General features: G+C 37.5%; 1 protein-coding gene across 3 annotated transcripts in view; it reads right to left on the reverse strand.

Moving 5' to 3' along the window:
• The window catches only part of UBXN7 (UBX domain protein 7), a 68,394-nt gene continuing 43,102 nt past the window's right edge, over positions 1 to 25,292 (reverse strand). For all 3 annotated transcript variants that reach the window (XM_060010865.1, XM_060010866.1, XM_060010867.1), the window contains exons 8-11: positions 24,762 to 24,889; positions 10,039 to 10,432; positions 9,830 to 9,909; positions 1 to 8,149 (exon numbers count right to left, since the gene is read on the reverse strand). In XM_060010865.1, coding sequence (XP_059866848.1) covers positions 7,988 to 8,149; positions 9,830 to 9,909; positions 10,039 to 10,432; positions 24,762 to 24,889 — 764 coding nt within the window. In that variant the 3' untranslated portion in view covers positions 1 to 7,987. The remainder of the gene's footprint in view (positions 8,150 to 9,829; positions 9,910 to 10,038; positions 10,433 to 24,761; positions 24,890 to 25,292) is intronic.

A 25,292-nucleotide genomic window follows, 5' to 3' on the forward strand; every position in this document is an offset into this window, starting at 1 on the left:
TCCCCAATTCAAGTTGCAATATCAATATAAAGCAACTGGGTACAACACAGCAAGAATATTCACAATTTGGTACAGCCAAAACCAGAGGATCACCAACTGAGAGAAAGATCCTCATTTTAGAAATTATTTACCTATAGACTATGTGTATCTATAGATATATCACACCCAGTTATCTAAGATTTCCCTGGCTTTAGAGCAAGTGGAAGTTCCATTGAGTCTTAGCCAGCAGTTACAGCTCTGCTTTATCTAACGGCTTGTTTTTCTCCTCCTACAAGTTTAGATTTTCTACGGCCTCCATATGTCTTCAGATTTAAGGCTTTCCCTAGCACCTTTATTATCACTTACTAGAAATACAGGAGGGTCTCTAGTGTGTCTTGAACAAAAAAATTTAGTGGATGATCCAGTTGCCCCTTTCTCACACGGCCCAAAGCCTTCTTCCCACTCTTGAGAAGAACTGCAGAAATAAATGATATCTCCTAGCACCACGGGATTAAAGCCCAGAAAACTGAGAACTATACATATGTGCATTTTAGGGAACACTTGCCAGAAACATTACAATAGAAGCACTGTCTCTGTCCATTATCTTCTTGGATTCAATAGCAAAGTTACACTACAGATTAAATTTAGAGCCTGTCCTGCATTAAGAATGCAAATCTCACTAAGACCACCACTTTATCCAGAATAAGGTGAGTACACAAACATCCCAGGGAATTTCTAAACACTGTGAGAAACTGCTTGAGAACACTAAAGCAAATACCCTAAGTTGACTTCACTCAAGCCCCCAACCCACCCCCATCCCTATCCCCAAATTTCATTCCTTGGTTAAACTTCTCTGAATAAGATGGGAAGTGAGGTTTGGAAAATGACATGGAAAATGTTTAAAAAACACAGTTAGTGAAGACATGCCAGAATTGGACATCCCAGATGATTCAGAACACATTGTTCAAACTAAATTCATACAAAGCATGCACAGAAGCCTACAAACACTCCTGAGTGTTTCCATGGAACAATCAATACCTACTTTGTTTCTTAAAGGGTTAAAAAAAAAAAGACACCAGATGCTTAGAAGTTGTTAACAATCAAAGGGAAAACCATTCTAGAAAGAAAGATTCTTAAGAGTGAATAAAATTGTGTCTAAAATTCATGCCAAAGCTTGGCTGGAAGCCCCTCAAAGTCTAAGTATTGTGGTAGCATCAACTGGTACTCATTTCTCTACATTTAAGACTAGAGGATTATCTCATAGCTTTACTGTCTGTTTCCCAGCAAGTTTTAAATACCCTTTCCAAACCGAAGTGACAAACCGAGGAAAGTAACAAGGCCCAAGTCCCCCAACAGGTAAGATAAACAGCCCCTACAAACTTCCTACTCATTAACTGAAAAGTGGAGGTCACATACTCCTTTCATTCTAATTAGCATGTAAGAGGGGATTTTCTGGTGGCAATGGTCACTCCACATGAGGTTTAACTTACAGGGCAATGAATTATCAAAAAGCTACTGTTAAGAGCATCTGATTATCAGTGTCAAAAACCTATTTATATTTTGAATCACACCATTTATTGATATTTTCCATTATTAAGAACACAGAAGCTTTGAGAAAAGCATACTATAAAGCCATTTTGTTGAAAACAGAAAGATATCCAACTGAGCATCAACATTCCAATGCCATTAACTTGAAATATATCCTGGTGACATGTACTTAAAGTCAGTGACCTTGACAGAGGGGGAAAAAAGCACAATGGCAGGGAATGGCTCCATATCAAGAATTTCTCCCTTATCAGATAAGATGCCCATATTGAGTTTATGAAAAAAGCAAATAGAAAAGATTTTAAGGAAGGGAGAATTCAATTCCAGGTCAGAATTTATCTAATTATTTGAAATGTTTCCCATTTTATTTACCATGTCTAATAAATGAGTGATTCATGGTGGCCCAGTTAGATTAACAACTTCTTTTAATGGAGGTAAAATTTTTCTTATGTTAAGTCCAGCTTATTCTTCCAATTTGTAAACCCAAGTGACCTTATAAGGGATATAAAATCTTAGGGCATTTTGATCTCTGTAGAGGAAATACTATTAGGCAAACAACAAAAATTTGCTGTTTGTTGCAAGAGAATTAAATACAACAAGGCAGCTTTCCATATTTATAGATTAATATTTGATTGTTCTTAGGCAAAATACTACCATCGGTATTTGTATCTCTAATCCTACAAATAAATCTGGTTATCTTTTGAAAATACAGAAATGCTAAATTATGTTTTATTAAAGTAGTTCATATTAGATTGCTCAACTCTACTTTGAGATCATATGTCAAAGCAAGGCCTGTACCAAACACTATCATGTTTATGAGAATGACTGAGATTCTAAGCAATACAACTGCATTCCATAGGCCAAAAAAGGCGGAGGGGTATCATGGAGCTAGCTATTCTATATTTGGAATAAGGATTCTTAGGTAGAGAGAAAATGAGTTATAAAAATGATGTTTGCCTCAAATTCTTTCCTTGTCTATTAATTTATGAAAAATGAAAAATGTTACATATTAAAATTTAGAAATGGAATTTCTTAAACACAGCCAATTTTCATTAAAAATCAAGACATTTTCTGAGAAAAGATGTCAAAAATCAAGAAGAGAATAGAAAAATAAAATAGAAAATTATATTAAAAGATTTTCTAATTTAAGGGTCTCATTATATCCAATAATTTAACCACGAGATCACTTCATGGGAAAACTACCAAGGTCATCATAATCTCTACTGAAAAAAGCTAGATTCTAAGCTGTCTCTCTAGCAGGATTGATACATAGGTGAATCAAAGACCAAAATAGCCATCACTGAAATACCAAATTTCTACATGTCAGGAGAAATCAATGTCAGGCTTGGTGTTCTCTGTTGGTTATTTTCAGTACTAAAGAACATTCTTACCACCATTCTAAAATGTGTACAGTGCAATACTAAACTGCATGGTGAGGCAGTAACTAAAATGCTAAGCAAGGCAAATCAATGAAGTTGAATATTCATAGTACACAGCTGTCTTTAAGTGGTCCTACTGGAAAACTGCCATGTTCACCAGAAGGGTGGGTTCTTCTTACTCTCATTTAGTTTTACACAAGACATTACTTATTCATCAACCCCCATCCCATGATTTACTATTGAGTAGTACTACTGAATACTATTTACTCTCTCTCTCTGGCTCCAAATGAAAGAGGGCCAGAGAGAGAATGACACCATGGAGATACACTCTATGGGATAAGAAATATTTTAAAAAGTTGGCCTAATTGGATCTTGAAACACTTGTTTCTGTCAAAACCAAGTGTGACTTCTACAGCTTACACAAATCAATTTCCTAACAATTGCTCAGCCAGTAAAGTGCTTTGTTTAAGTACACATACAAAATAAAATTTAACTCTGGTGTCAGTGAAATATTTGGTTCTCATTACATTTTAGTCATACTCAACACTGATTAGGAACACAGCATTAAGTTTTAGAAGTAATGAATTGTGTTTAAAAGATCATTACTAGATCTGTAACTATTATACTCTCCTTTCTGGAGATTACAGTCATCACAGTAGGGTAGAGCAAGTTACTGGGCAAATGAAACCTGGACACAGGAAAAAAAAGCAAGAACTGATTAACAAGTATACTTTTAATTACTCTAGGGATAATATATAAAATAAAGGAAAAGACTAAAAGCATTAAATTTTGGAGTGGAAAGGATTCAGAGATAATCTAATTCAGTGGTCTACAATCTGTAGGTTCCAAGAGTTTCTGCAAAAGGTCTGCAATTCCATATGCACATTTACATTTTCTCCACTTATGGAATTAATGATATTTATACTTAACCCCACAACTCCCCACCACTGCTGAATTTTAAAATTACAAGCCCTTTTACTTGAACAGACTAAGAACTATTGATCTAGTCCAGTTCTCTGTTAATTAGAAGCAGAGCTGTTACCCAAGTACACTTATTGCCTACATATAGTGCCCTTTCTGCATATCATATATAATATATTGTACTATACATTTAATTTGTACCTGGGTATAGAAATTAAATCTTTCCTTCACTTTTCAGTAGCAAGTGGCTCCCTCTGGTATTTTCCTAAGTATCCAAGTGAGATCCCTGCTAGCTAAAATCTTTAATCCTGGAATCAATAATTCTTTCCTACTTGGGTACTAGTTATGCCTTACTGTTAAAACATCATGCCCTAAATCTAGTAGTTACAAAAGGTGGAACTAAAGAATACAGGTAAGTCAAAAGAAAATCTGAGCCACAGTGTTTGCCACTTTCCAGTTTTATTTTCCTAACTAAAGCCTACACTATTCTTTACCCTTTCTAAACTTCTATTGTAATTATGGTTCAGTCTCAAAAAGGTAAGCATTTACATATTCTCCTATTATCTCAAGTGTAGTGTGTCTCTCCAACTGGATAAAACAGGCAGGAACCAGATCTTGGATTTCAAGATTTTTCCAACTTTGATTAAGGACTCAAATAATTGTTAACTTATAGAATCAAGGAAGTAGAATTTTATAGGAGATTTAAAAATATACACATAGAAGTTTCAATAATCTAATACAGATGGGATATAGAAAAGATAATTGTATCTTTTCTGAGAAATGGTTAAAAATTTGATAAAATTCTTTTTTATCCTTTCCATTTTTTCTTGGCAAATAATGCCATAGTTATTTTCCTCTTACATTTTCATCACTGTATCATTTTAAAAAAGCAATCAGTAATCTGCCCCTCAAAATAACAGTGTAAATAAGACTTTATAGGCATAGCACAAATCTCACAAGCTTTAAGGAAAAAAATCAAATGATAACTTACAGAGCCAAACAATGCGAAGATAACCTTTTGAGCAAATTGATTCCTATTGCAGGAGACTACAGCATGGGAGTGAAAAGCATGAATGCCAATTTTGATTTTGCCACTTACTTACTAGCTGTGACATCCTGAACAAGTTCTCTGCACTTCAATTTTCTTCCTTATCTATAAAATGGGGGAAATATCCATTTGGTAGAGTTCTTAGGGAGATTAAAGGAGAAAATGCACATAAAGTACTTCGCACATTAGTTACTCAAAATTAGTTCCCTGTTCTTCCCTCATTTAGCTGTTCTCTTCTCTGGTTCCTTCCTAAATCAAATTCAAAAGACTTCCTGTTACCTTTCCCCTGCTAGTTTTCATTTCATCTCTTTATATTTGTCTCCTGTCATTTACTCTCAAAGTCTATCTTGTTCTTTTCCTCCTTACCTTTTAAGATCTCTCTCAAGCTGTTTCCAATACCTACAAGGAATGACTATTTTTACCTATCTTACTAACTTCATTTTATCTATTCAATAAAACCTCTCCTCCAAAGAGCTAAGGAATTTGCAGAAGAAATAAGACATACTACCTAAGTGGATTAAGTTCTTGAACAAAGCACAATCCATACTCTTCTTGGGTACAATCCATAATGCCTCCCCCATGGGCCTCTATATCAAGGCCAGGATAATTACACTCCTGCCTCAAAATAAAATAAAATCTTCTAATCTTGTACTCTAAACACTCCAGTTTTATCTAAGTTGGATCAGTATCTCATGCCCTATCGCTTTGATATGCTTACTTATATCACTTTGATGTGGTCATCTCACAGTAATCGAAGTTGAAAAAGTCACTTTGGTTTCTCATAAATGGATATGCCAGGGCTGAGCTTATCAGAAAGAACTACATCTTATCATTAACGAACATGTTGTCTCAAGTTCTCTAGATATGTTTTATAAAAAGAAACTAGTAGGTAAAAGAATGAAACAGAATCCTATGGGGAAAATTCTTGACTTCATATTTTTGACAGATTTGGACTTTAGCTGTGACTTTGCCGAGTGGAGATAGGTGCCATGACAGCACCAACACTGAGCATAACCTCATTTCTTACCCTGTGCCTCCCTGAATTTCTAGATTTCTGACCTTGTCTACAACCAACAATTTTTTTACCCTCTAATGCACCTTTGTATATAGCTCTTTTCTTCAGATAGCAAGTATATTATCCAATTTCAGAGATACAACTGAGGAATTAACATGAAAACCATGCCTCCTCACTAAATCAGAAGCTGCTAGTTAGCCTCGAGAGCCTATGAAAAAAACACCGAAGTGGTATTACTCAGTCACCAATCTAAAGAGAGAACTTTGACTCAAGGTATAAATGAAATTGTAATTATATAAATATATTTATAAATATTTATACAATTATATACTTATACATAAGCACTTACACAGACTTAGAAAAAAATGTAAGAACATTAATTCAATAGGACTCACTGAAGAATAAACAGAATTTTCCATGATTTCCTTGAGGAGATACATAACTCATTCTTTAGAGAGGGTCCCTCAAAGTCCAACCATTAGAAACTGTATTCGCTAATTGTGTACTAGCAAAAACAAGCATGTTTTTTTTTTTTTAATCCCCTAGTTGCGAAGAGAGTGATCTTAAAGTAGATGGGAACCTAAAGGTCTCTGAGCAATAGCAATTTATGTTCCTCAAGCAGAAGAATCAGTCAATCTAAACCCCAATTGACAAAATACGTTCATTCTGTATTATGGTTTTATAACAAGTTAAAGTTCTGATTTTTGCCACCAGAGTTACTACTACCCCTTCAGAGGACTCTAAAGCTCAAAATAAGAATCGAGCATAATGTGAAGCTGATAAGTCAAATCATATTATATAGATTCAAGATGGCCTCTTCTAAATAATACTGAAAAAAGCATTCATCAACTATAATTTGAATGTGGCTTTTGTTGGCAGAAAAAACCCACATCTGAAGATTACTGGTAATCTTCCCCACCTCCCTTACTAAATGTTGTCTTATGAATTGATTTTAAAGGTCTTCTACTTAGAGAGGTTTTCAGTTTTGATACCTTTTGCAAGAAACAGCATGAGGAATTAGGCTCATTCAGTCACCAGAGCCTTTTAGAGACTGTTCCAACCAAGGGTAAAAAATGAATCATTATTTCTAACCAAAGGAACATGGTTAGCAACTCTCAGCTGCATCTTTTCTTTTTCCCCTGGGGCATACATTAAGTATGCCTTAAAGTACATAGGACAATCAATAACCATAGTGGTTACAACTACAAGCCACTGTACTCATGATTATTGAACATCTGCCTTCCTACAGATCACTTGTGGACCCAAACAATGGAAGGGCCAAAGGAACTATTATGCTGCACTGGCAAGAACAGCAAGCACCTTCCTATCCCAGTCACCACAATATGCTCACGAAATGTCCATTCTAGGACTAGCAGGATCAAGATAGTTTATAGAGTAATAAAGAAAGCTGTCTCAGGCTAGGATATTGAAAGCCACCCCATGCTACTCACCCTAGTTTAACATTCTTTCTGTCAATAACACATATCATGGAAACAATTCTAGCTGGGAAGATGGGAATCCTTTGAAAAAAATTTTAAATATGATGAGCAATAATTATAAAGGACGCTTTTTCCATGTAAACAAAACCCTGGACACTGTTACACGATTATTTCCTACATGAATAATAAAACAAAACATGTGTTAGAGAATTTCCTCTCCCTACTAAACATGGGGCTTACAAAAAAAGGAGGCTGCTCTTATTCTGAATCTAGCCATTCCTTTACCAAAGGAGTCTGAGGAGTAACATTATCATTTGATCCCAAAAAAGTGCTGTGTAAGAGACCACTTATTGGAACATACATTTCCTGCTGCCAGTACTAGGAGGTCTTATCCTAACACTTCCATTTGGTCACCAGATTAGGTAAGAAAGAGAGAAAAGTAGGAAAAAGAAGAAAATGGGAGAAGAGAGAAAAAAGAGGGGTGGGGTGGGGTATGTGAGACTGATTATAGGAGAGAACAAGAAATAAAAGAGAAGGCAGGTGACTTGCTTGCCCAACTTTGGCTCTATGGTCCTATGAGCCAAAATACATACTCAGTGACATGGTATCTCACAGAAAAAGGGAAAAAAAGGGGTAAGCTGAGAGAGGTCAGGCCATGATGTTAATTTCTTTCCTGTACAAAGACAGTCTCTTGAGGACAAAGGCCTGCCTCCTGTAATGTAATATCATAGTCCAGATGAGAGAGTTTCCTTCGAGGAAAGTTGGTGAGAAGTTCAAAACGTTCATTTGGATATCCTTTAGATTGGACATGCTTCACCAAAGCCTATGAAAAATAACAGAAAGACAAAGCTGTTAGATGGAAACAAAAAGAAAGAGCATATTGAAGAATTAAAAATATAACATTCATTTTAAAATCAGATAAAAGTTTAAGTTATTCTTTCAGATAATTGAAGCTTACTCTTATGGAAGGGCCAATATAACCCTCTGGATGGGGAGATACTAAACCTGCACCCAATAATTTAGAGCCATTAAGTGATACTGAAATATACAGGGTTATTACTGTCTCTCCAATAAACAAACCCAATTTCTTCCCTGGTGGTGCAGTGGTTAAGAAGCTGCCTGACAATGCAGGGGACACGGGTTCGAGCCCTGGTCCAGGAAGATCCCACATGCCGCGGAGCAACTAAACCTGTGTGCCACAACTACTGAGCCTGTACTCTAGAGCCTGCAAGCCACAACTACTGAGCCCTTGTGCCACAACAACTGAAGCCATGTGCCTAGAGCCCGTGCTCCGCAACAAGAGAATCCATCACAATGAGAAGCCCACGCACCACAATGAAGAGTAGCCCCCGCTCACCACAACTAGAGAAAGCCTGTGCAGCAATGAAGACCCAAAGCAGCCATAAATAAATAAATAAATAAAAATAAAGTTCCCTTAAAAAAAAACAAAAAAACTATTGTCCTAATTTTTAAACATTTTATCCGTTTTCCTTCTTTCTATTTATCATGGAAGATATGTCGTTCATCCTATCTTGTCACCTGTGCATTGAATCCCTTCTTGTCATCTCAGAAACTGTGCCACCACGGAATACCACTCTTTTACAGGTATCTTCAACATCTTCTCTGCAGATACCTCCCATAAGACTTAAACATGCTCAGTCTCTCCTTCGATCATCTTTTCCCCTCTGATTACTGCTCACTCCCCACTCTAGCTTCACAACCAACCTTCTCAAAAAAGTGGTCTATACTTGTTGTATTCATTGTCTCATCTCCCATTCCTTTCCAATTACTAGACTAGGGAGACAGTCTGGATATTAGCACCAGAGGCCAGAGCCTACTTGCATTCAAGTCACAGTCTTCAAGATTCTAATTATTTTTAGCCACAGCAAATGGCCAGGTATGAACACCTGACTCAAGGAGGATCCATTCATAGGCTAATCTAAGCAAGTCAGACTCATTCTCTTTTCTAGAAGTTGAAAAATATGGAGGGAGGGCCCATCAGCTGTGGACTCTGGAGGAAAAGGCCCTCAAAGCACCGGTATGACAGACTATGTACAAGCTGTTTTGCAAACAAAAGCCACCAGAATACAGAGAGAAGAATGGTATGAAGTAGAGAATCACAAGGGGAAAACCCAACAGGCCCCACAAGAGAAACACACAGGAAAATAGTCTTGGTTCTTAACTACTTTGCAGTTCCAGCTACTAGGAAACCCAGGAGGCCCCTCTACAGTCTTCAAATAACCCCACTCCCCTTTTCCAGGTAATAATTTCAGTTGGGTTTCTATTACATGCAGCCATGGAACAGAAATGCCTTGGCTACAATGGACTATGTGAGTTGCCCAAGATAATTTGGGAAGGAAATAAAGCAGTTGGAATTAAGATTCACCACAGTGAAGTTTCCAGTTAGAGGTCAGACCTAACACATATTTCAAAGAATCATCAAGCTAATTATGCCAATTAGTTTTTCTGCTTCGAGTAAATGCTTCCAATTAGATATACTTACTAGTAGTTTAGCTTGCTCTGGAAGAGTGATTTGTTCCCTTTTTCCATCTGGATACCGCAACATCAGCTGTGCTTTTGGTCCTAAAGGAAGGGTTAAAAAATATATAGAGAGATATAGCTGCTTAAGATAGAAGACTAATTTAAACAAATAAACAAATCCCTTCAGTAATATTCAAGTATTAAGTAAAGGAAATATAAAATGTAACCCACCATTTACATCAATGCCCTCCACTATTCCATCTGATTTTTCAGGTGACATCTCCAATATTTCTGAATCCATCGCTGGCAATCCTTGGTGGTTTGTGGCTGTTCCAGGCTCAGTTCTGGCAGGGGGCTCAGTCAGTGACCTTCTGTTCTCCTCTTTTCTATGCCCCAAATCTTTGTGGGGAGACTTTCTAGACTTGGCAAGATTCTCTATCTCCTCCTCCTCATCAGAGCCACAAACGGATATGAACTCCTCACTGCCAGAAAAAAGTTCAGATTCAGATTCTTCATCTGAGCGGCTATCCTGTTTTGTCTGTGTGGAATCAAAATGTGTCTCCTGCAAGGAGGCTCTGATGGCAGCTTCTAGCTGGCTGTCTTCACTTGCATCTATAAGACTCTCCTGCAAGATGCAGTCATAAAACATGGGTAGAAAGAAAAAGAAAACAGTTAAACCAAAAAATAATCAAGTCAAATAGGGCACAGGAAATGTAACAGCTTGCCATTATTATTTTCTGCTGGATGTATCTCTTCTATTAAATTTTAAGCTATTTGAGGGCAACAACTTTGTCTTACACAGCCAAGTTGGAATGGAATTTTAAAAACAAAAATAAAAACTGTCATACCATCTGGCACAATGATTGCAAGCACAAGATTTGGTGGTAGGGGAGAGGAATCAAGAAAACAATTTATTCCTTGCCCAGAACAAGACATGAATTAAGATTTCAAATATAAAACCAAAACATCAGTATTTAAAATGACTAAACACAGAGAAAGATGTCTATCTTGCTTACCATTGTATACTTCAACTAGCCCTGCTTTGGCGCACAGAAGGGTATCAATCAATCAATAACTCAGTAATGATCATTTTTCAAAAAATCTAACAGTCAGATCTTTAACATTCAAAACAAAACACCGCAAAAAAAATATGAAAAAACAACTATATTTTCCCAAGCTTAATTTCAATGAAGGTTTTCACTGTGATCATGAAAAACAATTTTCAATAGCTTTTGCCTTGGAAAAGTTCTAATGTCACAGGTTTCACTAAACTTATTGAGTCACAAAATATGAATTGCTTGAATGGAACTTATTTAGATCCTAACTCAAAACAAATTATACAAAAAAAATTTTTTATGATAGCCAAAAATTGAACACTGGATACCTTATAATATAAAGGAACTACTGTTAATTTTTAGAGGTTATGTTAATGGTACTATGACTGTTTTTTAAAAATAAAAAGAACCTTTATCTTTTAAAGATACATGCCAAAGTATTTAATGAATGAAACAATGAATTCTGAGATTTGATTCAAAATAATGCACAAAGGATGGGGTATAACTGTAATAAGACTGGCCACATGTTGTTAATTATTGAAATCAGTTAATGGATACACAGAAGCTCAATAAATTCCTTGTACTTAAAAATTTTCCACCATAAAAAGTTTAGGTTGCTAACAAAAAACTAAAGGACCCTCAATTTGGCTTTCCCTATCTGCCAATCATATAGCAAAAAAACTTTTTTAAATTTTAAAGAAACTTAAGGCTAATTTACCACCAAAAAAAACAAAAACAAAAAGCAAGTAGATGTGCCCATGTGACCTGCAATGGCTTAGGTGAACTGCAGGTTTATAATAATGATATTGCATAACGTGTAGCTTGATTTTTAAAGATTGCTGCCATGGTAGACACTGCTGGCTTCCTACCCAACATTCTTTCTCCTCTGAATCCTTACTTACAGAATCCTAATTATGTCTATAAATGAAATATGTCCCACTAAAAAATTCTATTTACCAGTTCCCCTTGCAGCTAAAAAAAATTGTGGAATGGAACTAAAGCAGCACTTACAGAGAAAGGATAGAACTAAATGCCTACATTAGAAAAGAAAGTCTCAAATTAATAACTAAATTTCCATCTTAAATTAAAAAGTACCCCATATGAAAAAAATTAAACTCAAACCATGCAGAAGGAAAAAGGACAGAAATCAACCAATAACTTAGGAAACAAAAGAAAAATCAATGAAACCCAAAGCTGGGTTTTTAAAAAGTCAATAAACTTGATAAGCCTCTAGTCAGACTGTCAGGGGAAAAAAAGCCACAAATTACCAGTTACAGGACTGGAAAAAGGGCCATCCCTACAGATACCACCGTCATTGAAGGAATAATAAATACAATGAACAACTTTACATCTTTGACACTTCAGGTAAAATGGACAAATCCCTGGAAAGACACAACCTACTAAAGCTCAATAAAGAAGAAACAGATACCCAAATAGTCCTATATCTATCAATGAAATTGAATTTGTAGTTTAAAACTTCCTACAAAGAAAGCTCTATGCCCAGGTGGCTTCGCTTGTAAATGTCATCAATTATTAAGGAAGAAATAATACCAATTCTACACAAACTCTTCCAGAAAACCAAAGAGGAAGAAATACTTCCTAGTTCATTGTGAGGCCAGCATTAACCTGATACCAAAGCCAGACAAGATCAAGCTCTTACACGGAAAACAAAAGACAAAAAAAAAAAAAAAAACAACTATAAACCAATAACCCTCATAAACAGAGATATAAAAATTCTTGACAAAATTTTAGTATATCAAACTTAACAATATATAAAAAAGCAACGCATCATAACCAAGTGGGTTTTAGCCCACGAATGTAAGGTTGGTTTAACATTAGAAAACCAACCAATGGAATTCACTAAAAAAGAAAACCATATTATCATTTCAATAGATACAAAAAATCACATGACAAAAACCTCTCATAAAACCTCAGCAAATCAGGAATAAAAGGAAACTTCCTCAATCTGATAAAGTATATATATAAGAAACATATAGCTAACATCAAACTTATTGGTCAAATACTGAATAATTTCACCCCAACACCAGAAACAAGTTAAGGATGTCTAATCTCACTATTTCTATTTAACTTTGTACTGGAAAGAAAAAGAAAAAGAAATAAAAGGAATAGAGATTGTAAAGGAAGAAGTACATCAGTCTTTATTTGCTGACAACATGACCATGTATATAGAAAATTCTAAGAAATCTACAAAAAAGTTACTAGACCTAATAAGTGAGTGTAGCAAGGCTGCAGGCTACAAGGTCAATATACAAAAGCTACAAAACATTGCTGAGAGAAATTCAAGGCTTAAATAAATGGAGAGATATATGCCATGTCCATGGATATGAAGACTCAATGCTGCTAAGATGTCAATTCTCTCCAAAATGATCCATAGAGCTAATGTAATTCCAATCAAAGTCCCAGCAGCTTTCCTCGAAGAAAGTGACAAGCTGATTCTAAAACTTATACTGAAATGCAAAGGACCTGAAATAGCCAGAACAGCTATAAAGAACAAAGTTGAAGGGCTTACACCATGCAATTTCAAGACTTATTACAAAGCTATAGTAATCATTAAGACAGTAAAATAATGACATAAAGGTAGACAAATCAATCACTGGAAAGAATAGATGCCATAAACCCACACATCCATGATCAATTTCTGACAAAGGTACAAAGGCAATTCAATGGGAAAAGGATAATCTTTTCAACAAATAGTGCTGGGACAAGCATACAGGCATAGGCAAACAAACAAAAAACCCCAACTCAACCCCACCCTAATACCATATACAAAAATTAATTCAAAGTGGATCACTGACTGAAGAGCTAAAACTATAAAAAATATGAGATAAAATCTTGGGTTAGGCTAAGATTTCTCAAATAAGACACAAAAAGCATGAAGTATAAAAGAAAGCTGAGAGAGGCTTCAAGAAGGCAGACGAGTAAGACATGGAGATTACCTTCCACTCCACAAATACATCAGAAATACATCTACATGTGGAACAATTCCTACAGAACACCTACTGAACACTGGTAGAAGACCTCAGACCTCCCAAAAGGCAAGAAACTCCCCAAGTACCTGGGTAGGGCAAAAGAAAAAAAAAAAAAACAGAGACAAAAGAATAGGGACAGGACCTGCACCTCTGGGAGGGAGCTGTGAAGGAGGAAAGGTTTCCACACACTAGGCTTACAAGCCCCTTCATGGGCGAAGACTGAGGGTGGCGGAGGGGGAAAGCTTCGGAGCCAAGGAGGAGAGCGCAGCAATAGGGGTGCAGAGGGCAAAGCGGAGAGATTCCCGCACAGAGGATCGGTGCCGGTCAGCACTCACCAGCCCGAGAGGCTTGGCTGCTCACCCGCCAGGGTGGGCGGGGGCTGGGAGCTGAGGCTCCGGCTTCGGTCGGATCCCAGGGAGAGGACTGGGGTTCGCCGCGTGAACACAGCCTGAAGGGGGCTAGTGTGCCACGGCTAGCCAGGAGGGAGTCTGGGAAAAGGTCTGGAACTGCAGAAGAGGCAAGAGACTTTTTCTTGCCTCTGTTTCCTGGTGCGCGAGGACTGGGGATTAAGAGCGCTGCTTAAAGGAGCTCCACAGACGGGCGCGAGCCGTGGCTATCAGCGCGGACCCCAGAGACGGGCATGAGACGCTAAGGCTGCTGCTGTAGCCACCAAGAAGCCTGTGTGCAGGCACAGGTCACTATCCACACCTCCCCTCCTGGGAGGCTGTGCAGCCCGCCACTGCCAGGGTCCCGGGATGCAGGGACAACTCCCCCGGGAGAACGCACGGTGCGCCTCAGACTGGTGCAACATCATGCTGGCCTCTGCCGCCGCAGGCTCACCCGGCACTCCATACTCCTCCCTCCCCCCCACCCCGGCCTGAGTGAGCCAGAGACCCCAAAACAGCTGCTCCTTTAACCCCGTCCTGTCTGAGTGAAGAACAGACGCCCTCAGGCGACCTACATGCAGAGGCGGGGCCAAATCTAAAGCTGAACCCCGGGAGCTGTGCGAACAAAGAAGAGAAAAGGAAATCTCTCCCAGCAGCCTCAGGAGCAGCGGATTAAATCTCCACAGTCAACTTATTGTACCCTGCATCTCTGGAATATCTGAATAGACAACAAACCATTCCAAATTGAGGAGGTGGACTTTGGGGGCAATGATATATATTTCCCCCCCTTTTTCTCTTTCTGTACGTATGTGTATGCTTCTGTGTGTGGTTTTGTCTGTACAGCTTTGCTTTTAGCACTTGTCCAAGGGTTCTGTCTGGTTTTTTTCTGTTTTTTCAGTATGGTTTTCAGTGCTTGTTATCATTAGGAGATTTGTTTTTTGGTTTGGTTGTTCTCTTCATTCTTTCTGTTTTTAACTACTTAAAAAAATTTTAATAATAATTTTTTGTTTTTTATTTTAATAACTTTTTAATTTTATCTTTTTCTTTTTCTTTCTTCCTTCCTCCCTCCCTCCTTTCTTTCTCTTTTCTTTCTTTCTTTCTTTCCTTCCTTCCTCTCTCTCTCTCTCTCTCTCTTTCTTTCTTTCTCCCTTTTATTCTGAGCCGTGGGGATGACAGGCTCTTGGTGCTCCAGCCAGGCATCAGGGCTGTGCCTCTGAGGTGGGAGAGCCAAATTCAGGACACTGGTCCACAACAGACCTCCCAGCCCCACGTAATACCGAATGGCGAAAATCTCCCAGAGATCTCCATCTCAAGGCCAAGACCAGCTCCACTCAACGACCAGCAAGATACAGTGCTGGACATGCTATGCCAAACAACTAGCAAGACAGGAACACAACCCCACCCATTAGCAGAGAGGCTGCCTAAAATCATAATAAGGTCACAGACACCCCAAAACACACCAGCAGACGTGGACCTGCCCACCAGAAAGATAAGATCCAGCCTCATCCACCAGAATACAGGCACTAGTCGCCTCCACCAGGAAGGCTACACAACCCACTGAACCAACCTTAGCCACTGGGGACAGACACCAAAAACAACGGGAACTAAGAACCTGCAGCCTGAAAAAAGGAGACCCCAAACACAGTAAGTTAAGCAAAATGAGAAGACAAAGAAACACACAGCAGATGAAGGAGCAAGGTAAAAACCCACCAGACCTAACAAATGAAGAGAAAATAGGCAGTCTGCCTGAAAAAGAATTCAGAATAATGATAGTAAAGATGATCCAAACTCTTGGAAATAGAATGGAGAAAATACAAGAAACATTTAACAAGGACCTAGAAGAACTAAAGAGCAAACAAACCATCATAAACAACACAATAAATGAAATTAAAAATTCTCTAGAAGGGAACAATAACAGAATAACTGAGGCAGAAGAATGGATAAGTGACCTGGAAGATAAAATAGTGGAAATAACTACTTCAGAGCAGAATAAACAAAAAAGAATGAAAAGAACTGAGGACAGTCTCAGAGGCCTCTGGGACAACATTAAACGCACCAGCATTCGAATTATAGGGGTCCCAGAAGAAGAAGCGAAAACGAAAGGGACTGAGAAAATATTTGAAGAGATTATAGTTGAAAACTTCCCTAATATGGGTAAGGAAATAGTTAATCAAGTCCAAAAGCACAGAGTTCCCATACAGGATAAATCCAAGGAGATTTACAGACCAAAATTACAGACCAACGCCAAGGCACATATTAATCAAACTATCAAAAATTAAATACAAAGAAAAAATATTAAAAGCAGCAAGGGAAAAACAACAAATAACATACAAGGGAATCCCCATAAGGTTAACAGCTGATCTTTCTGGAGAACCTCTGCAAGCCAGAAGGGAGTGGCAGGACATATTTAAAGTGATGAAAGGGAAAAACCTACAACCAAGATTACTCTATCCAGCAAGGATCTCAATCAGATTTGACGGAGAAATTAAAACCTTTACAGACAAGCAAAACCTAAGACAATTCAGCACAACCAAACCAGCACTTCAACAAATGCTAAAGGAAATTCTCTAGGCAGGAAACACAAGAGAAGGAAAAGACCTACAATAACAAACACAAACAAATAGAAAAATGGTAATAGGAATATACATATCGATAATTACCTTAAATGTAATGGATTAAATGCTCCAACCAAAAGACATAGACTGGCTGAATGGATACAAAAACAAGACCTGTACATATGCTGTCTACAAAAGACCCACTTCAGACCTAGGGACACATACAGACTGAAAGTGAGGGGATGGAAAAAGATATTCCATGCAAATGGAAATCAAAAGGAAGCTGGAGTAGTAATTCTCATATCAGACAAAATAGACTTTAAATCAAAGACTATTCCAAGAGACAAAGAAGGATACTACATAATGATCAAGAGATCAATCCAAGAAGAAGATATAACAATTGTAAATATTTATGAACCCAACACAGGAGCACCTCAATACATAAGGCAAATACTAACAGCCATAAAAGGGGAAATCGACAGTAACACAATCACAGCAGGGTACTTCAAAACCCCACTTTCACCAGTGGACAGATCATCCAAAATGAAAATAAATAAGGAAACACAAGCTTTAAATGATACATTAAACAAGATGGACTTAATTGATATTTATAGGACATTCCATCCAAAAACAGCAGATTATACTTTATTCTCAAGTGCGCACGGAACATTCTCCAGGATAGATCTTGGGTCACAAATCAAGCCACAGTAAATTTAAGATAATTGAAATCATATCAAGCATCTTTTGTGACCATGACGCTATGAGATTAGAAATCAATTACAGGGAAAAAAAAGTAAAAAACACAAACACGTGGAGGCTAAACAATACGGTACTAAATAACTAAGAGATCACTGAAGAAATCAAAGAGGAAATAAAAAAATACCTAGAGACAACTGACAATGAAAACACGACAATCCAAAACATATGGGATGCAGCAAAAGCAGTTCTAAGAGGGAAGATTATAGCTATATAAGCCTACTTCAAGAAACAAGAAAAATCTCAAATAAAAAAATCTAACCTTGTACCTAAAAGAACTAGAGAAATAAGAACAAACAAAACCCAAAGTTAGTGGAAGGAAAGAAATCATAAAGATCACAGCAGAAATAAATGAAATAGAAAACAAGAAAACAATAGCAAACATCAATAAAACTAAAAGCTGGTTCTTTGAGAAGACAAACAAAAGTGATAAACCATTACCCAGACTCATCAAGAAAAAGCAGGAGAAGACTCAAATCAATAAAATTAGAAATTAAAAACGAGAAGTTACAACAGACACTGCAGAAATACAAAGCATGCTAAGAGACTACTACAAGCAACTCTATGCCAATAAAATGGGCAACCTGGAAGAAATGGACAAATTGTTAGAAAGGTATAACCTTCCAAGACCGAACCAGGAATAGAAAATATGAACAGACCAATCCCAAGTAATGAAATTGAAACTGTGATTAAAAATCTTCCAACAAACAAAAGTCCAGGACCGGATGGCTTCACAGGTGAATTCTATCAAACATTTAGAGAAGAGCTAACACCCATCCTTCTCAAACTCTTACAAAAAACTGTGGAGGCAGGAACACTCCCAAACTCATTCTATGAGGCGACCATCACCCTGATACCAAAACCAGACAAAGATACTACAAAAAAAGAAAATTACAGACCAATATCACTCATGAATATAGATACAAAGATCCTCAACAAAATACTAGCAAATAGAATCCAACAACACATTACAAGGATCATACACCATGATCAAGTGGAATTTATCCCAGGGATGCAAGGTTTCTTCAATATACGTAAATCAATCCATGTGATACACCCTATTAACAAACTGAAGAATAAAAACCATATGATCATCTCAATAGATGCAGAAAAAGCTTTTGACACAATTCAACACCCATTTATGATAAAAACTCTCAAGAAAGTGGGCATACAGGGAACCTACCTCAACATAATAAAGGCAATATATGACAAACCCAGGCAAACATCATTCTCAATGGTGAAAAACTGAAAGCATTTCCTCTAAGATCAGGAACAAGACAAGGACGTCCACTCTCACCACTGTTATTCAACATAGTTTTGGAAGTTCTAGGCACGGCAATCAGAGAAGAAAAAGAAATAAAAGGAATCCAAATCAGAAAAGAAGAAGTAAAGCTGTCACTGTTTGCAGATGACATGATACTATACTTATAGAATCTTAAAGATGCCACCAGAAAACTACTAGAGCTAAACAATGAATTTGGTAAAGCTGCAGAATACAAAATTAATGCACAGAACTCTCTTGCATTCCTATATACTAATGATGAAAACTCTGAAAGAGAAATTAAGGAAACACTCCCATTTACCATTGCAACAAAAAGAATCAAAGACCTAGGAATAAACCTACCGAAGGAGACAAAAGACCTGTAGGCAGAAGACTATAAGACACTGATGAAAGAAATTAAACATGATACCAACAGACGGAGAGATATACCACGTTCTTGGATTGGAGGAATCAATCATGTGAAAATGACTATACTACCCAAAGTAATCTACAGATTCAATGCAATCCCTATCAAATTACCAATGGCATTTTTTACAGAACTAGGACAAAAACTCTTAAAATGTGTATGAAGACACAAAAGACCCCGAATAGCCAAAGCAGTCTTGAGGGAAAAAAACGGAGCTGGAGGAATCAGACTTCCTGACTTCAGACTATACTACAAAGCTACAGTAATCAAGACAATATGGCACTGGCACAAAAACAGAAACATAGATCAATGGAACAAAATAGAAAGCCCAGAGATAAACCCAAGCACCTATGGTCAACTAATCTATGACAAAGGAGGCAAGGATATACAATGGAGAAAAGACAGTCTTTTTAATAAGTGGTGCTGGGAAAACTATACAGCTACATGTAAAAGAATGAAATTAGAACACTCCCTAACACCATACACAAAAATAAACTCAAAATGGATTAGAGACATAAATGTAAGACTGGACACTATAAAACTCTTAGAGGAAAACATAGGAAGAACACTCTTTGACATAAATCCCAGCAAGATCTTTTTTGATCCACCTCCTAGAGTAATGGAAATAAAAGCAAAAATAAACAAATGGGACCTAATGAAACGTGAAACCTTTTGCACAGCAAAGGAAACTGTAAGCAAGCCGAAAAGACAACCCTCAGAATGGGAGAAAATATTTGCAAACGAATAAACGGACAAAGGATTAATCTCCAAAATATATAAACAGCTCATGCAGCTCAATATTAAAAAAACAAACAAGCCAATGCAAAAATGGGCAGAAGACCTAAATACACATTTCTCCAAAGAAGACATACAGATGGCCAAGAAGCAAACGAAAAGCTGCTCAACATCACTAATTATTACAGAAATGCCAATCAAAACTACAATGAGGTATCACCTCATACCAGTTAGAACGGGCATCATGGGAAAATCTACAAACAACAAATGCTGGAGAGGGTGTGGAGAAAAGGGAACCCTCTTGCACTGTTGGTGGGAATGTAAATTGATACAGCCACTATGGAGAACAGTATGGAGGTTCCTTAAAAAATTAAAAATAGAATTACCATATGATCCAGCAATCCCACTACTGGGCATATACCCAGAGAAAACCGTAATTCAAAAAGACACATGCATCTCAATGTTCATTGCAGCACCATTTACAATAGCCAGGTAACGGAAGCAACCTAAATGCCCACTGACAGACGAATGGATAAAGAAAATGTGGTACACATATACAACATAATATTACTCAGCCATAAAAAGGAACAAAATTGAGTCACCTGTAGAGATGTGGATGGATCTAGAGACTGTCATACAGAGTGAAGTAAGTCAGAAGAGAAAAACAAATATCGTATATTAACACATATATGTGGAACCTAGAAAAATGGTACAGATGAACCTGTTTGCAGGGCATAAATTGAGACACAGATGTAGAGAACAAACATATGGACACCAAGGGGGGAAAGCGGCGGGGGTGGTCGTGTAATGAATTGGGCGATTGGGATTGACATGTATACACTGATGTGTATAAAACTGATGACTAATAAGGACCTGCTGTATAAAAAAATAAATTAAATTAAATTAGAAAAAAACGTTTGTACCACATTAAAAAAAAAAAAAGAAAAAGAAAATGACTATACTACCCAAAGCAATCTACAGATTCAATGCAATCCCTATCAAACTACCAATGGCATTTTTCACAGAACTAGAACAAAATATTTCACAATTTGTATGGAAACACAAATGACCCGGAATAGCCAAAGCAATCTTGAGAAAGAAAAACGGAGCTGGAGAAATCAGGCTCCCTGACTTCAGACTATACTACAAAGCTACAGTAATCAAGACCATATGGTAGTGGGACAAAAACAGAAATATAGATCAATGGAACAGGATAGAAAGCCCAGAGATAAACCCATGCATATATGGTCACTCTATCTTTGATAAAGGAGGCAAGAATATACAATGGAGAAAAGACAGCCTCTTCAATAAGTGGTGCTGGGAAAACTGGACAGCTACATGCAAAAGAATGAAATTAGAACGCTTCCTAACACCATACACAAAAATAAACTCAAAATGGATTAAAGACCTAAATGTAAGGTCAGACACTATCAAACTCTTAGAGGAAAACACAGGCAGAACACTCTATGACATAAATCACAGCAAGATCCTTTTTGACCCACATCCTAGAGAAATGGAAATAAAAACAAAAATAAACAAATGGGACCTAATGAAACTTGAAAGCTTTTGCACAGCAAAGGAAACCATAAACAAGATGAAATGAGAACCCTCAGAATGGGAGAAAATATTTGCAAATGAAGCAACTGACAAAGGATTAATTTCCAAACTTTACAAGCAGCTCAATATCAAAAAAACAACCAACCCAATCCAAAAATGGGCAGAAGACCTAAATAGACATTTCTCCAAAGAAGATACACAGATTGCCAACAAACACATGAAAGAATGCTCAACATCATTAATCATTAGAGAAATGCAAATCAAAACTACAATGCGATATCATCTCTCACCAGTCAGAATGGCCATCATCAAAAAATCTACAAACAATAAATGCTGGAGAGGGTGTGGAGAAAAGGAAACCCTCATACACTGTTGGTGGGAATGTAAACTGATACAGCCACTATGGAGAACAGTATGGAGGTTCCTTAAAAAACTAAAAATAGAACTACCACATGACCCAGCAATTGCACTACTGCACATTTACCCTGAGAACACCATAATTCAAAAACAGTCATGTACCACAATGTTCACTGCAGCTCTATTTACAATAGCCAGGACATGGAAGCAACCTAAGTGTCCACTGACAGATGAATGGATAAAGAAGATGTGGCACATATAAAAAATGGAATATTACTCAGCCATAAAAAGAAACAAAATTGAGTTATTTGTAGTGAGGTGGATGGACCTAGAGTCTGTCATACAGAGTGAAGTAATTCAGAAAGAGAAAAACAAATACCGTATGCTAACACATATATATGGAATCTAAAAAAAAAAAAAAAACCGGTCATGAAGAACCCAGGGAAAGATGGGAATAAAGACGCAGACCTACTAGAGAATGGACTTGAGGACACGGGGTAGGGGAAGGGTAAGCTGGGACAAAGTGAGAGAGTGGTAGGTTATATATGGACATATAAACACTACCAAATGTAAAATAGCTGGCTAGTGGGAAGCAGTCGCATAGCACAGGGAGATCAGCTCGGTGCTTTGTGACCAGATAGAAGGGGGGGATAAGGAGGGTGGGAGGGAGACGCAAGAGGGAAGAGATATGGGGACAGATGTACAACTGATTCAGTTTGTTATAAAGCAGAAACTAACACACCATTGTAAAGCAATTATACTCCAATAAAAACGTTAAAATAAAAAAGAAAGTTGATAAATTGGATTTCATCAACATTTTAAAATTTGCTCTTCAAAAACACCATCGTGAAATGAATAAGCAAGCAACAAACTGAAAAAAAATATCTGCAAACCATATATCCAACAAAGGACTTATATCTTAAGTCCTTACAACTCAATTAAAAGATATACAACCCAGGGGCCTTCCCTGGCAGTCCAGTGGTTAAGACTCCGCACTTCCACTGCAAAGGGCACGGGTTTCATTCCTGGTCAGGGAACTAAGATTCCACATGCTGCACAGCACGGGCCCCACCCCCCCACAAAAAAAGAGATATACAACCCAGTAAGAGACAAATGAGCCTGAGATCTGAATAGGCTCTTTACCAAAAGAGACAGAAGGTAAAAAAGCACATGAAAAGATGCTCATATCTAAACTTGTCAAACTGCAAATTTTAAATATACTCAGTTACTAGACATTAATTATACTTCAACAAAGCTATTTTGAAATTTTTCAAAATAAACTTAAATAGCACTCACAAGAAAGCAAACAGATGTGCTCACGTGACATGCAATGGCTTGGACTGACTACAGATAATAACACTGTGTATCATGAAGGCTGATTTTAAAGAATGACATTATGATGGACTCTGTTAGTTTCCTATTTTATACCCAGTCTTCTTTGCTTCCTTATTAAAAGAACCTCAACTGTGTACAAGAAAATGTGTCCAGCTAAAACAAGCAGAACTCTTTATCTGTGGCTGTTTTACCTTTGTAATAGAGACGCCACCCCCTTCCCTCCTTGTCCATGCTGGAATACGGGAGTGTAGCATCTGTACTGTGACCACGAGGACACAAGCCAATACTAAGGATGGAGGGGGGAAAAAACGGGAAGGAACCTGGTTCCTTGATGACACCCACATGAGTCAAGTCCTAGACTGCTTGCCTCTGAATTTCTTGTTGAGAAAAGATGTCTTCCTTGTTTAAGCCATTATTTGTTGCTGTGTCTCTTTGTACATAGTTGATCAAAATTTGTAACATTCAGAGAATTTAGTTCAGAAGTGGGGTCTGAGGTACTAGTCACCCAAATCAGCCCTATGTCACTGTCCAATTTTATGGTCCCACTCTTTTCCCTACTAAGTCCCTTAACTTTTATAAGAGATCTAGTGAGATTTTAAACTCAATTTATGTTGTAATTCATCAACTCACAAGCTCAGGCTCTGTGTTTTGACAGTATCAGCCTATGACTGCAAAAGATGAGAAAACTCTCTTAGGGAAATCACAGAAACTTCCTGGGTTTTTTAATGCCTTAAGAAAGAATTCTACTTAAGTAAAATTTCTGAGTAATGGAGGGGGGGAAAAAAGAATTCTATACAAATCCTTGGCAAGCACCCATAGCCTCTCCTTAAGTGGGCACTTTATTCTAGGTAATAACTTAAGGAACTGTTTCATCACTGCATGATATTGGACTGCTAAAGTCACATCCTCTGTAACTAATTTTATCCTCACTGCCATCAAACCCAAACAGTTGCTACAACCAGTGTGAGATTCCCACATCTCTGAAGGTCTCCTACTTGCAACTAATCTTGCTATCAATTATCAAACAGGTCTGCCTAGTGATAGTATATTATAGAAATCAAATATAGAAATAATCTTTGGGTGGGCCTGAGACCCAGGTCCTAAAGGTATGTAACCAGCAATAATGCCCAATTACACCATGAGAGTTGTTCTAGCAAAAATACCATTTCCGCTGCTGCTCAGACCTGGATTCCAAAAGTCCAAGCGGTGCTGCCCCTGAAGAAGTGGGTTTTTCTGTTACCAGGCTTGCTGGTCAGTCTTCCTGCTCACTGCTACATATTCATATTGTTTACTTCTAAATCCAGGTCTTAGGTCACATGCCTGATCCTAGGAGATGGGAAGTATGAATTCTGTAATTTCATTGAGAAGAGAGAACCCTTACGTAGGAAACTATCAAAATGTAAGATGTTGTGCAGCCACAAATTGTAACTGTCTACCCCTTACATTATTGTCTTTACCATCTTTACCTGAAACATTTCACACAAGACACTTCTACACAGTGACAGTTAACTGCCCATCACCACTTTTTAGTCATACTTACTGAACGGGCACATTTTTTGGGGGGACTGCTAGAAAGTCCATCCAGTTGCCCGTGTTCACCCAGAAATCCTGTTACTTGATCCAAGAAAGAAGATACGTCTAACTGGTGCCACTCTACTAGCTTCTGACCTAAAGATTAAAAACCAGGATATAGAAATAAAATCAACACTCTTTCTAAATTCTCACTAAGTATTTCTTTCAGCATATACATAATTAAAATTTACTGGGAACATATCCCCACCCAACACCAGCTTAAGTTACATAGTGTCTTCATAACCTAGGGGATACATTAATTATAACCAACCTAAGAGATTCCCAGCCATCATGATGGAGGAACTACTTTATCTACTGATATCATTTATTGCCATTTAGGAAGACGAGATTCAGAGAAAGCAATACTTATATAAAACTCAATCAATTAATAATAAACCCAGCTCTACCCTCTGCTTCTTTGGTGGGATTACAACCAGTACCTGAACAATCTTAACATTTTAGTGACCTAAGGGGATTCCTTACAAATCATAAGGAAGAT

Source organism: Delphinus delphis, chromosome 4, assembly GCF_949987515.2.
Source record: "Delphinus delphis chromosome 4, mDelDel1.2, whole genome shotgun sequence".
NCBI lineage: Eukaryota > Metazoa > Chordata > Mammalia > Artiodactyla > Delphinidae > Delphinus > Delphinus delphis.